The 14,525-nt window shown below is 37.8% G+C and overlaps 1 protein-coding gene across 1 annotated transcript in view; it reads left to right on the top strand.

Moving 5' to 3' along the window:
* MAP3K5 (mitogen-activated protein kinase kinase kinase 5) overlaps positions 1–14,525 on the top strand; it is a 102,433-nt gene that overhangs the window by 19,019 nt on the left and 68,889 nt on the right. The window contains exons 2-3 of the mRNA XM_033055407.2: positions 9,094–9,233; positions 11,918–11,941. Coding sequence (XP_032911298.1) covers positions 9,094–9,233; positions 11,918–11,941 — 164 coding nt within the window. The remainder of the gene's footprint in view (positions 1–9,093; positions 9,234–11,917; positions 11,942–14,525) is intronic.

Genomic DNA, 14,525 nt, shown 5'->3' with positions numbered 1-14,525 from the left:
AAGAACATATCATTTAGAGTCATGGGTAAAATCTGGCAGCAGGGAGGAGTTGAAGCTTTTTTTTGTAGAAGGAACTCACACTCTTGTTATGAGACTGTACTTGTGGATAATACATTTAGGACAGTATATTGAGATGTCAAAAAGCTTTTGATGGGATACTTTACCAAATACTCTTAAAGGGACAAAATGACTGGAGATGACATCTTATAACCCTTAAGTGGACTCTTAAATGAAAGGAACAGAAGATAAGTTTTGCAATGAAGCAAGGTTGCCAGTAGAAAAATAGGCTGTTAGAAGTTCTGTACTTTCTTGAATTGGGCTATTCAGAAATTTCACGGCTGATCTTCAAATTTCTTTCTGGTGAAAAGGGTGGTGGTAACGTTTGCTAATGTTGAGGCTTATCAAAGAAGAATAGGCAGTAATAAACAGCAGAAGGTTTTATGGTATTAAGCAAATGAGCAGGTAAAGGACAGCTCAATTCCCGTGATAGAGAATGCAAAGTAACATACATGAAGAAAAGCAGCTCTAATTGCTCACATAACATTGAACACTAAATTAGTTGTTGATATTCAGCATTCTAGGTAGCTCAGCATTTTTTCTGTAAATGTGTCTGGATTGTTTAATAAAGCTCAGTCTTGCACCGTTCTTACCACCTCTACCACATTGCCTGCTGCTTCTGGAGAGAAGAAATACTGAGTTAAACAGAGTTTTCTTCTGATCCCTCCAGATGCTGCAATGAAACCCAGAGTTCATTTTTGAAGCTTAGAGGTGGATCTGCCTTGACATTTTTGTCACAGTGAGCTGAGCAAAGAAACCAAATATATGACTGTGTTATAAGTGAAAATATTTAGATTTTAGGAAAAAAAAACAAAACTGGAAAACTTCTTATATGGAGAAAACTTCAGGTCACTAAGTCAGGAATAAACAGAACAGGAAAGACAGAAATAAAAAGGACTTTTGATCAGCTTTTTCTCCTGCTTGTCCTGTCCTTGGAGGTGGATGGTTGTTTCCTTCCTTGGTTTAAATGTTCTCTGCAACTTTTGAGCTGTAGCAAACTCTGCAGTTTGCTTAGACTTTAGGAAAACTTTCCACCACTCCTGAAACCTGTGTTCTTGAAAGTTCTTTCTTTTTGGGTAGGCTCAGTCACTTCTCCAAAGAATAAAGTGTCACTCTTTCATCTTGCATCTCAAAGACACATAACATAAACACATAAACCAAAATAATCACACAAATACCATCATATTTTCTCTCTCTCTCTCTCGCTCCCCCTGAGATTTTCCTGATTAAGATCCTGTCCAGGCCAAAGGAGTGTTTGGTCTTCTTTGAAAAATATTGCAATGATGAAAATCTGAACAAATCTTCTAAATGTAGAAATACTGGCTTGCCTTATTTTCATTGACTACTTCTGCTGTTGCATCTGTGGATTGCTTAAATAATATTTGGTATTAGCCCTGTAATGTGCTCCAGCCTTCAGATGAGCTTCAGTACTTACCCGATTGATGTCTGAGTATTTTTTCTGATGCAAAGTTCAGAGTTAAGGTAGTCTTTAATATTTGGTTATTGGTACTAGGGAGCCTGCTTCATTAGGATTGATACAGATGCATTGAGTCTTAACGTACTGAGGTTATTTTTGAATAAATGGCTCTTTGTTTGCTTGTCATGTTTTATTCTTGCCTGATCCTGAGTTCCTCCCACACGCATCAAGCTGAGAGTGGGTTTTTTGAATTGTTGGGTGTTGGAATCATGTGATAACATTACAGTCCTGTTTTGGGCCAAGAGAGAGTGGATTTTTTGATACTCAAGCTTTTTTCTGTTTTTTTTTTCTTCATCAGCCTTTCTATATTGTTTCAGTTGTCTTCAGATCATTGACACAGTAATTTAGGTTTTGATGTGTAGTTTGATGTGCTAATTCTTCCACAACCCTTTATTGTTTGCCATCTTTATCTTCCTATCTCATTCCTTTTCTAACAGCTGCTATAACTTTCTTTGTGTTACCAGTTGGTTTCTAACTTCTGCTGTTTTATTTTGGAAATTGCCTTCAGCTTATCTCCCATCAGTTTTTGATTACGGGACTGAAAGGTTCTTTTCCCTTCATATCTTTGAAACATAGTGCAGACAAAAAAGCCAGGGTTTATTTGGAGGGTCTTGCTCTTGAATACTGTTGTTGTAACAAGAAAAGGAACTTGTTTTTCTCTCCTCCTTGCTTGGATGATTCCACTTGGTGAAGTATTACGTTTGATTTTCTGAGAATGATCTGAGCCAGTTTGCTACAAAAGTTGTCAGGAACTAATTTGTGCAGGTCTTACTAAGGAGCACCTTGATGTATTGTGGGGCAGGGTGCAATTTCTGTGACAGCAGATCACCACCCATCAGTTAAACATCTGAGGGGGTGCTCCAGGACGTTTGGATTTGTAGATTATAAACTTTCTTGGGATTTCCAGTTTAAATTTATACAGGAACAGCTTATATTTGCTCTTGTACATGGTCAGCCTTTTACTTAAGTAGTTCTTCTCTCTTACCTTATTGACTAGAAAGAAATGAAAAACTATTAATGATTTAAAAAGAGGAAATTGCTTTTATGTGATTAGCTAGTTAATTTTTTGTTAATGAGTAGACTCCTAGAGACCTAAATTGAGTCACATATTCTGTCAGCAGATGTGGCTACAGATACCTAATGTAATGAGGTGAATTGTGGGTAAATCTTTTTATGTATTTTCTGTATTGTTCTTCAAGAAACACTTCTTCCTGTGATTTAATATATGGGATTCTTGAGCAAGTGGATGTTGGATCCATGTCTGTATGGAGGATTAAAATTTACCTACCCCCTGGAACAATATGTGACTCAAGCAGAAGTAAGTAGGTACTTGGTTGCATCTTTGCAGCTGTGGTGGCTGATGCCTTCTTTATACAGAACCTAGTGATTGTGTGGGTGAAAAGTGAGATCATCTAACTGATCCAGGAGTCAGCTGATCCTGCACACTCACTCACCCCTCCAAACAGAGAGACTGAGTTGTCTCACTGGGTATTGCCCACACTGGATCTGATACAAATGTGAAAGAGGGTTAGAATCACCCCTAACAGTAACAGCTGTTTATTGAGTTTATCTGAAGTGAAATAACACCTTTTTGCTTATGAGTCTAGTGTAGAAGTTCACTTTGAAATTCAAGTGCAGCTCAACTCAGTTTAGCTATTCGAGGAACAGTGGACTCTTAATACCCATGAGGATATGAGGGAAAAATGATACTGTTGTATCCAAAGGTAACTTGGTGTTTTTTGGGCAAGCACTAAGTGCTCTAATTATTTCTAGCTCAAATTAGTGTGATGCAGCCTCTGGAAAGGGACCACCCACCAGTCAGCTGGGTTTGTGCGGTATCTGCCGGGATTTTGTGCTCAGAAACTCCCTTTTGAGTAGGTTGCAGGATAGGCTCTGATCTGTACTTCTGTTTCCATTGCAAAAAAATGAGACTGCTCAAGACAGGATTACTATAAGATTCCTAAGTCACAGTGCTTTTCATTAGATTAGAACTAGCCCATGTCCATCACATGTTTTTGTCTTTGTGCCCTTAAGCCTACTTTGTGCCTCAATTCAAGTCTCTACAAATGCCCTGCTTTTCCTCTAGTATAGCATACTAAACTTGCCTGTGCCCTTTTCCTTCCCCATATTCAAGCCTCAGACACCCTTATAAAGTTTCTTTTTTTTTTTTTTTTTTTTTTTTAGCCTCTCCCAGCAGACTGGCATGACTGGACTGATTTCCTGAGAGGTTGGCCATTCACCTGTGTTTGGGTATTCTCACCTCAGTGGCTCCCATCAATTGTTTCTGGCCTTGGAGCCATATGATACACCCTTGGCAGGAAATGTCTGGTTCCAGTGCTGTTGACAAGTCTGTGGCACTGTGGTTTGCACGGTTGAACCAGAAATACCAATCTGTACTGACGTGTCGGGATTGCCAAAGCAGGTTTCCTACCTCATGCAGGCAGTCTCTAGTAAACAGGAAGATATCTATGCCAAGCATAGAGAATCATACAGAAGTTGAAGTAGATAAGTATATTCCTTGCTTGTTTCTGAAAGTTTGCCCAATGGTGTCATCATATCGTCATTCTAAGGCTGAATGGAGAGCTGCTACTGCATAAGTTTGGTGTTCAGACCTGCACTGAAATAAATTTTGCTCTCCTTTCTCTTCTTTTATATCTCTGTCAGAACAGCGTCTTACTCTTTTAAGCCTCAAGTGGAAAAGAACACAAAATCCTGGTCTCAGAAGTTGCCGTTATCATCTTTCCTTTTCCCCTGATTAATTGTGGGATAGTGAATGTTAGGCAATAGTCATGTATATGGTAACAATTAATCAGAAGATAATAACAAACACAAACATTCATGAGTCGTATAGATTCTGTTTGTATTCACTGCTTTTCCTGGCAGCACTGTAGTAAGCAGGTAATATCAAAAAGTAGGGTGTACATGTATGATATCTCAGAGCACTTGTTTAAACATTCTTCTTTGCCGTGTTACATTTAAAACAATGAGTAGAAGATGAACTTTGACCGCTGCATTTCGTTTATCACTGTCTTGGTGACTAAAGGCATGGCTAATAGCCAAGAGCAAAGGGCTCTGTATCCACTAATGGACACTCACCCTTTTTTGGCCTTGTTAATGTGTATACTCTTGAGTTTTCCCCATTTCTTAACAAGTTAATCAGTAGAGATTTTACATGTAAGGTTCTCAGTCTTTGCACAGATAGCTTAAAGAGAACTAAGTGGATTTACATCACAGTTAAGAATGATCGTAGGATGGTTTTAATCTATGCCAAACTTCACAGAGATCTGTACTTTACCAGTGCTTCTCAGGCAAGAAGGGTCAAGCGGGTTACCTCCAATTCCAGCTCATGAATCTGGTTTCCCAGGGTACTAAGAAACCAGTTACTACTGCAGTGATACTTTGTTCTCTTGAATGTCTGACTGTGTGTTTCAAGCTATTGTTGGTGTAGATGTTAGCCTAATAACAGGCTAAACTGTGACTCTCAGTAGCTGTTGGCATGTCTACAGCTCAGTCTGTGGTTACTCAGTTGATGTGTTCATAGGCAGCTTCATTAGAGGTAGTTTGGATGCTGTCAGCAGACAGACAGAGCTTGGAGTGATTTAGCGCATGGAAACTGCCTGCTGCTGTATTTATGCTGGGTTTGCTGCCTAGGTCAGAGCGAATGAAGCTCTGGTTGTGTGTTTATGATGCACTTGTCTTATCTATTTAGGCATGCCAATCATTTAAGGGGATGGGGTTGTGATTAGACTTAATTTATTGCCCATAAACTATGAGAGACAATAATTTACTGCAAGACTTATTGTAAGACTTTCTAGCTATAATGTCAAAGATGACTAGAAAAGGTAAAGACTGTTCTATGCCTGTTTTTCTTTAATATCAGTGACCTGTCACCAGGTCTACTTTCATGACATATAGTAAATTTTATCCCTTACTTTGGTCTTGGGCACAAAATTAAATTTCACATTCTTGCAGCCTGTGAGGTTGCAAAAATTGAAGTTCTTGCACTTTTCTGTCTTCCTATTTTGGGTAGCATGCTTCCATACCCACCCTACTCATTAGTCTACTGGAGCCTGAACAGACTTTTTTGCTGCAGCACTGAAGGCGTGCAAGAGCATTTGAAATGAATTTATGTCAGTGAACTGATATTTCTGGTCTTCAGAGTGCTTCATCCTGAGGGCTTAGGTGTTGAGAGAGCTCTACTCTGATTCCTGTGCTTGATCAGGCTTTTCCTTGCCTTGAAACTCAAACCATAGATGTGCAGTTCCAGTGTAACTGTAGAGCTGATTCCTCCACCTTTGTTGAAATACCATTTTGCCACTTCAGAAGCTGTGTTCTCCAGTGAACAGGTAATTTATCTTCTATGGCAGAATGTTTGATTGATTTCATCTGGGAGAAATGAGAGTGAGGACCTAATAAAGAGGGTTATAGCAGTTTATGTATTGATGACAAAACAGTTCTTTTGGGTTTAGCTAAATACTGGCTCTTTCAAACTAGTGAGAATTTTTATATATGTATGTATGTATACTTACATTTGTCTTGAAAACCATCAGTCTTGCTCGTCTTTGCTAAACTTCTAATCATATTTTATGTAACTGAATATCGTGTTTGGCTGCTTTGTAGTGAACTCAGTGGTACAGTTCAGGTGCTTTATAGGAACCATTCCCACCTCTGTTTCTGTGGTGGATTTTTTCTCTCTCTTTTATTTTTCCCCCCTCCAAAATGAGCTATATAGTATTTGACTTCTGCACTTCTGTCAAGTACATTGATCCATTGATCCTTCCTTTGGTCAGAGGAGTTTCTCTCCTGATGTTGTGAAAGAAGATAGTCCGAAACGGGTCTGTCAGAAGAGCTGTTATAGGTTATATGGTTTTTTATTTGGACAGACATCTGATGTCAAAAGTGCATGTACCTTTTGTGGCTTGTTGGAATTGCAGGTAAGGTTTGTTCCCCTTGGAAATTGCAATACCAGCCCAGAGGCCTAACCTGAACTTGAGAAATCTGATCTCTTTGTTGTGAGTGACATCTTCATCTTAAAATACATAACTGTTAGACTGAGCAGGAAAACTTCACAAAAGACGGACCTATTCTAAGGAAGACACTGCTTTATCTATCAAATAAGATTATCTAGAAGGATTTCACAGAAGTCTTGAGATGCAAAGGAAAGAGATCCTCTTTAGTTGCATAAGAAATGCAAGTATCACAAAAGAGTTTATGCCAGTATCTCAGTGAGATGTTTCATACAAATGTTTCTTTACTCATGGACCTTCCCTCCCCTGTGTAAGTGACTCATAATTTTTGTATAGTTTGGGTATTTTTTTTTTTACTATGATAAGGAAGGTACAGGACCCAAGAATGTTTCCTACAGTGTGGTCCTGTGTCAGACTCATTCAATGCATTTGGCCAGCTTATTAGTTATATATATATATACACACATAATTTTTTTAAAAATTCATCTTTCCTTCTTCGTGATCCTAGGAGCTTGTCATTTTAATAGAGGATCTCAAGTATTTTTTGTAATATGGCTTTGATCAGACTCCATCTAAAATAATATCTCTCTTTTATTCTTAGTTTTGCAACTCTAGTGAGAGCACATTGTCTTGCAAAATTGCAGAATTAAGTCATGGCAAGTTGCGCAAATTTTCCTCCTGCTTGGCATTAACAGATATGTACCATAGATTTAGAGCTGCTCAAGATTAGACTTCTATGTGAGTAAGAGCAGTTAAAAATATAACTTGTGTTACAGCACGTTTCAGAAGAAAATAAACAGACTCTAATCTCACCCAAAATATAGTGGCAGTATTGTCATTCTTGTTTGGCTTTTGTGATGCTTCGGTTTCCTAAAATTAATGAAAGTGAGGATATGTGTAGTCTTCATAAATACAGCCTTTTTTGCTTCAATAAAATTTGATGGCATTCATACTGCAAATATTTATGTGGAATTGGACAGAGGGAGATGCTTAGAACACAAATTATGAATCTTTTAGAAAACATAATTTAATATTAGATTATTTTGTCAAGTGTGAAACAATATCTTTTTTTGTACCATATTTGTCTCTTCTTTTTAAATTTTGTTTCTTGAAGAGCCTAAGCTTGTATAGGCAAATGTTTCTCTTTCAACTGTATCTGTCCTTCCTTCAGGTTTTTAATAATTTATAAGCCTGTAGGCCAGTTACAGAAAAACATTACTGAAGAGTAGATGTCTCAAAGTTATTCCTTTTCAACAAGTTGGAGAGACATTGCTTCCCCAGTTAAGAGTACAACCCCAAGGTTTATCTTTTATTTAACATCTTCATTTCAGTTTTGATGATCTAAGTAAATAGGCAAGGTCAAAAGTTGTGGTTAGAGGTAGAATCTCTGATTAGATTAATTAGAGAAATTTGAGGGCACATAGGCTTTTTCCTACAGAACTTGTCTTGCTATGCATCTTTTCAGTCATGAAAGCATCCAAAGGCATGGGAAAGCATAGAGAGATAATGAAACCAGGCTGCTTTTCTTGTTCTACTCTTAACAGAGGCATATTTCTCTGTTTTGGGTTTGATTTTCTGTTTTTTTGTTTATTTGTTTTTGTTTTGTTTTGTTTTTCTGAAACCTAAGAAAAAAATTAATTGGGTGAAAAGACAGAAAGGTGTTTGTGGAAGAGGTGGAGATGAGTCAGTTTTCTTGCTTTGCTCTCTTGATTCCACAAGACTTTTGCAGTGGAAACATGCTGCCCGGTATAACAGGAATCTTGCAAAGAGTCAGCAGAAATAGTTAATTGCCTCTTGTTATACTTTGACGTTGGTGAAAATCTGGTCAAGAGAAACACGTGGTGTAAGAGAAATTGTGGACTACATTCCTTGTTCTGCAAGCGTTTGTGTATGTGCTCACATGCATTATTCACCCAAATAAAATTTATTATGAACAGAATTGTCTGCACAGTAAAGTTTTTACTTACATGGGGGTTTCTTTGGCTTTATATATTCACTCCCTCTTTGCTTCTCTGCCTCTATAGAAGTCTTTTTCTCATTCTATCATCTTTCTATATAAATCAAAATAGAACTGAATGGTAATTTATATTGGAACGTTATCGTTCAGTTTTTCTTCCAAAGCTCTAGTACAGAATCTATACAGTATATTAAAGACACATTATATAGATACATTCTTTTTTTGCCACTTGCACAGAGGGTAAAAATATGTCTAATGTAATTTTTTTCTTTTATATTTCCCTAAGGTTATTAGTCACCATGTATAGATTTAGAATTTTATTCTTCAAGACAGAAATTGAAATATTTTGCTTTTCTTTATTTGTGGTTTATCTGTTTTTACCATTTTAAGGTCTCATTAAAAGAAAAAAATCGAGTAATAGTAAAATAGAAAAAAACCAAAACCACATCCTGCTGACTATGTTCAAAGTTCAGGTATAATAGTTAAAATGGGAAAATCCCTCTAGATCTCTCATTTCCTACTTAAAGACAGGTCTTCTTAGCAAAATAAGTTGTGTGAACAGACATGACCTAGATGTATTTGACTGTCAGAAATGTGTGGCATTGACAACATTATTTTTTAATTTCTTTCTGCAGATATTGCTGTTGTAGAGATGAGTGACGCCTTCCGTCAACCTTCCCTGTTCTACCATCTGGGAGTCAGGGAGAGCTTCAGCATGGCTAACAACATTATCCTCTACTGTGACACAAATGCAGAGTCTCTGCAGTCACTGAAGGTAGCTCTGGGTGGAAAAAGGGGGTTGGAGGGCAAGTCACAGCTAGTCTAACACTTGAAATAGGTTCTTTGTCTATGAAATACGCATGCCATTTGTGGTTCAGAATAGCAAAAATGTTCTGAGGGCTGGCAAAGATGTCTGCAATGCAATGCTGTAAAACTCAGTCTAGTTTTCTAAAGAGAAAGATTTACATTACTTGATCACAGTCAGATAAATACCTAGCTGTTAAATGCCTGTTTATGGAAACAGAAGTTTGCCAAATTTGAGATGAGAAATTAAATGCTAGAGTTTGTAATTCAAGGGAATTACTGGTGTTTGTGGTAAACTGTTACAGTAATAACAATCCTGAGAGAGTGGTAGTGTGTAGGCAGCAAAATAATCCTTAGACTTTAGCTTCTGTCTAAATTAGCAGTTTTCTGCCAAGCCTTATGGGGCCTCCTGATACCCCCTGCTAGATCTTGCTAAATTGCTTCTGTTTGCATCAGGTACCTAAAGGATTACTGTGCTGGAGATTAGCAGCAGCGTAATGAAGTCAGTAAAAACAAAAGTTGTGCCTCAATGGAGAGTATGGTTCTTTGGTTTAAGGCAAGAAGATGTTTTAAGATAATCTATGGGGCTGTGAATTTTGTCAGCCAAGAAGTTAATACTTGCTTCCTACTGCAACTATCCAAAAAGTTTAGTAACTTCCATGATGGGAAGGGATAGATAACTTGGATGGCCGTGTTTTCAATTACTTCCCCTCTCTCAGATGCATTGGTTTTACTCAGGAGGTGTTTTATGCTCTTGCACTTCCCTTCCAGGCTTTGATGAGAAGAAGAATTTAGAGTGAGCAGCTTGGTGAGTCAGACTGCAGTCTGGGCACCAGCACCACTCAGGAAGGGTTTGCTTCCACTGCTTCTGGCAAGTGCAGGCTATTTGGTTTTGATTCTGTCCCATTTTTTTCTGGTTGGCTCTATATTTGGGACAGACATGCTTAGTACTCTGTTTCTTCCCCTTGCTCTTCCCTCTAAATTTTCTCAGCTAACTGGACCACTTACAATCCAATTATTTCCTTTCTTCTTCAACACAAAGAGTATACAGATAAAAGCCCTAAAAATAATGCTAATGGTAAAAGATGCATCTGGGAATTTAATTCAATTGTGTACGTGCAATTATCTACCGTATAAGCAGAGCAGAATTTCATTGTACGGGGCAAAGAGCCAAATACCCAACTCCCACTGAGAAATCTCTTGGGGTGAGGCATCAGGCTTTCTTGGGCACTTGGAAGAACTTTTTACTAGTTTAGAAGCTGGACTTTGTAAATGCTGGCTTCCCACTAGCATCAGTGGAAGCCCAGTTCTGTGCAGGGAGACTTGGATGTCACAGTTGCCGCCAGTACTCTGCCGACTGAAAGACCTCCTTTGGTTTCCCTTAGCTTTGAACTGGGCGTGTGTTTCTGCTCTTGATAGTCTGCAGGGAGCTAGTCAAAGAGCAAGACCCTTTCCATACTGTTTAGTAACTGCCTAGAAAAAGTAGCTATGGACATACTGGTATGTCTGCTGAGGCAGTGTTTTTTTCTGTATTTGTTACAGCCAGCAGGTAAGAGTGGAAGCAATATAGGAGAGCATTAGCAGTTTTAATCTTGTGTGGAAGAGGGAATTTAAAAAACAAAAATTAAGGAAATACAGATCTGAAGCACATGATATAATCAGGGCATAAAGCAGTAAACTTTTACTGGTGAAATATTCTTCTGCATGAGCATTCAGGCCACGCTGGGCAGCACTTTGATCAACCTGATCTAGTTGAAGATGTTCCTGTCCATGCTGGGTTTGACCAGACCTTTACGGCCCACACTTGGAAAGCTAGAAACAATCATATGTGAAACATGCCCCTCTCAACAGGGAGAAGAGCAGTTTTATCAAAGCCTGACTCAACAATATGGAAAGTGTGAGGTGCCTTGGTTTGATGCTGTCCTTGTTTCTAATGCTGTTGAGCTGGTGAAGCTGCTCACCAGTCCCAGTGGCAGAGGCATAGGTGGCTGATAAATCTGGTATGGTTATCAATTCCTGGGATCAGAACTTGCTGGCAAATCATTATGGAAGCAAGATGATCATTGTTCAGGAGTGGTTTACACTTGAGCTGTACCATCAGGATTAGTGTGCAGGAATCAGCTCTTTCCATCTGTGTGTGCTTCAGAGTCTCTGAAAACTCACATTGAAAATGTGAAGATATATTCTTTGCATCTGATTATTAGACCCAAGTGAATTTCAAGCAGTTTTGTATTATTTTAAAACCTCATATGAGTACTGCTTTTACTATTCTTTTTGGTTGCTTCTCCTGGTAGCAAAATGTTACTTACTATATTTGACTTTTCAAAAATGAATAGATTTTTAATAGACAACTTCTGGATGTCATCTCTCTAGGAAAATTTTTAAGTGGAAGGACATGTTTATATGTGTATGCAAGTATATTCACATGCAGACAGGAGATATGCTCTTATGTATAAATAAGTTGTATGTTTCTACTTGGTTCTGTAGTAATTTTGTCTCTTCTGAGACAATACCTCATTTATGTTGATTTGACAGGTTTAGAAAATATATGTCAATCAACCTTTTCTTGTCATGTGTGCAAACAGTAATATTAGAAAGTCATACTGATCAAATAGCTTTCCTAGTGCTATCAACATTATTTTCTTTTTTTTTCAGGAAATTATTTGCCAGAAGAATAATGTAAGTATGATGTATTAATTAATTAAGTTGAATTATAAACATTGCAAACTTCTGTTTCGTTTAATGTTGTTTATATTCTGTTTTCTACTTGAATCATTTAGCACTCTCCTACTGTATTTTGCAGAGTTAGATGTAGAATTCTGGAAATTCTAGCAGCAAATCTGAGGATATCACTTGGTTGCTAGGTACCAGGCTGACTTCTTACCTTGCCTCTATCTATCAGTGGTATTTTCTCTGCTGCCTTTACTTGTCTGTCGTATTATCTCATACCCATTTGCATTTGTCATTTTATCTTTTTTGTTGTTGCCTTTTTCTATACAGTGTTCATTAATGTTTTTAAAAAATAATCTGTTAGAAAGTAGAGTTATTTGGGAACTGTTGCTCACTTTAGAAACCTAGCTACAGCTCTGAAAAAACCAAGTGTGTATATATATATATACATATGTGCATGTATATATATGTGTGTGTGTAAATATATATATATGCGTATATATATGTATATATGTGTGTGTGTATATCTATGTATATATATATGTACATATATATATGTGTATGTATATATAGATGTATGAGAGTATATATATGTAATAGATTTATAAAGAGAGTATTTATTTCTAGCAGTTGAGTCCTGAAGCCTGTTATTCCAAGTGCAGTGCAGATCCTGGTGGTCTAAGTGCCAGTCATTATTAAACTGCAGTTTTTTGCACCTTGGCGTCCCTTTGGTTTTAACGTGACCTTCCAAATCTCCCTTCCCTTTTTCCCTCCCAAGTTCAAGGGAGGCAGACTTGTGGCTAGGAGAGCACTGCATTTTCACTGTGGTTTGTTCTGGAGCAGCAGGGCCAGTCATGTCAGAATATATAACTGGCATGTTGAGTTGTTCTTGGCTTCGCTTCGTGACTTACTGGTAGCCACATTTGCTAAGATATAATTTCATAGAGGCTAGTCAGTGCTCTGCTGATATCCTGAGGTGCTATGTACATGCTGTACAATTCCATACATTTGACTGAAATTTTCTAGAGGGGCTTATTTAATTTCAGAAATTGGCTAGGTTTTCTTTTCCTCAGTGCCATGAAAACCACAGCATTCCTGATTTTACTTCTTTATTTAAAGGTGGATTAAGTAATTACTTTTGCCAGTATGAAATATGACTCCCTGAAAAAGATGCAGTCTTTTCTCTGCATGGAGTTTGTAAAGATGGCTTCAAAACCAGTGTAAGCTTTGGTCTAATGCTGCATTTTAACTTACAGGGGTTTTTTTTGTGTGTGTAAAAAACCCAAAAAAAGCAAAGAGGTTTCCCTATAGAGCTTCTGTATATCTCTTAACCAGAGAGTGCTTTTCAGACACTCACAGAAGGCTGTGAAGGATGTGCTAGACTAGAAATCTCTCGCCTTTCTCTAATGAAAGTGGAAGAAATGATCAGTTAGGCCTTTTACATCAAATGAAAAGAGAACAGTAAGGCCTTTCTTGTAAATGAATGTATTGCATTCTGTGTTTTTGTTCTGGTGGCCCAGGACCTAGGGAAAATGATGTGTGACTAATGTAATATTCCTGGGAGGGTAGGGCAAAGAGCTCTCTTAGCAGGAAACCAGCAGGAGGTGACTGGTACAATAGAATAAAGGGGAGATGTCATCTTGTCCTGTTTTTAAATGTCCCCAAAGCTCAAGGAGAGGTATGATAACTTGGCCTTCATCTGTTTCAGAAAGAACTGTTCTGTTTTCCATTTAAATTTGGATAGGTGACTGTGACACTGTCATTTATCACTTTTAGAAATGTTTCACTGTATGCCAGAAAAAGAATGTGTTCCTTGAAAGTCTCAGATGTTTTCAAGCACACCCACATAACATCTTTTCGGGGAGGAAGTATTTTCCCTGGGATTAGAACAGGGAAGTCAGTGAAATGGTTTTAGCAGCTCTTTTGTCTCCTTTTTCCTCGTTTTTTTCAGTATGATGTCAGCCAAATTACCTGGAAGTAGACTTTTCCAATATTGGTGCATGCCTAACTACTGAATAGAACACCTGCTTCATAAAATCTTGTTTCTTCATAAATGATAAAATTCTTGGATAAATGGATATGGTGGAGGTTCTGTTCTAGAGAAGCCATGTCTCTGATGCCCACCCTTACCAAAAATAGTCATGTGAGGTTACTGCTATGAAAAGATAATGAAATTCACATATGGATAAACAAAGAGTTCAGTCTTGCTGTTCTAGAACATGTTTTTTAATAGCATACAAACATCAGCCCTATCAGGATCGTGGTATCCTTGGCACCAGGGGATTAAAAAGGTTGCAAAACAAGTGTTTGTTTATCAGTATATATCTGCCTAACTGAAATGCCTTGTGTTTGCTTTTCCTAAACCTAAAAATAAGTGGGATTAAAAAAAAATATTGCTGACTGTTTTGTTCTTCTGACTGGATTTTTGTGCTTCCTAATAATAGTCAATACTATGTTGCATAGCAGGGATAAGCTGCCTGGAGCCTGTCTGGGCAGAGCAGTACAAGATAACATTGGCTTATTTCCTGTTATATGTGGTTTTATAGCTATTTAGTTGGACCTTCTCCAAATGTTCCAGTAATACCAAAACCAT

The sequence above is a fragment of the Catharus ustulatus genome, chromosome 3, assembly GCF_009819885.2.
Source record: "Catharus ustulatus isolate bCatUst1 chromosome 3, bCatUst1.pri.v2, whole genome shotgun sequence".
In the NCBI taxonomy this organism is placed as follows: Eukaryota; Metazoa; Chordata; class Aves; order Passeriformes; family Turdidae; genus Catharus; species Catharus ustulatus.
This window is presented reverse-complemented; position numbering and strand designations above follow the sequence as displayed.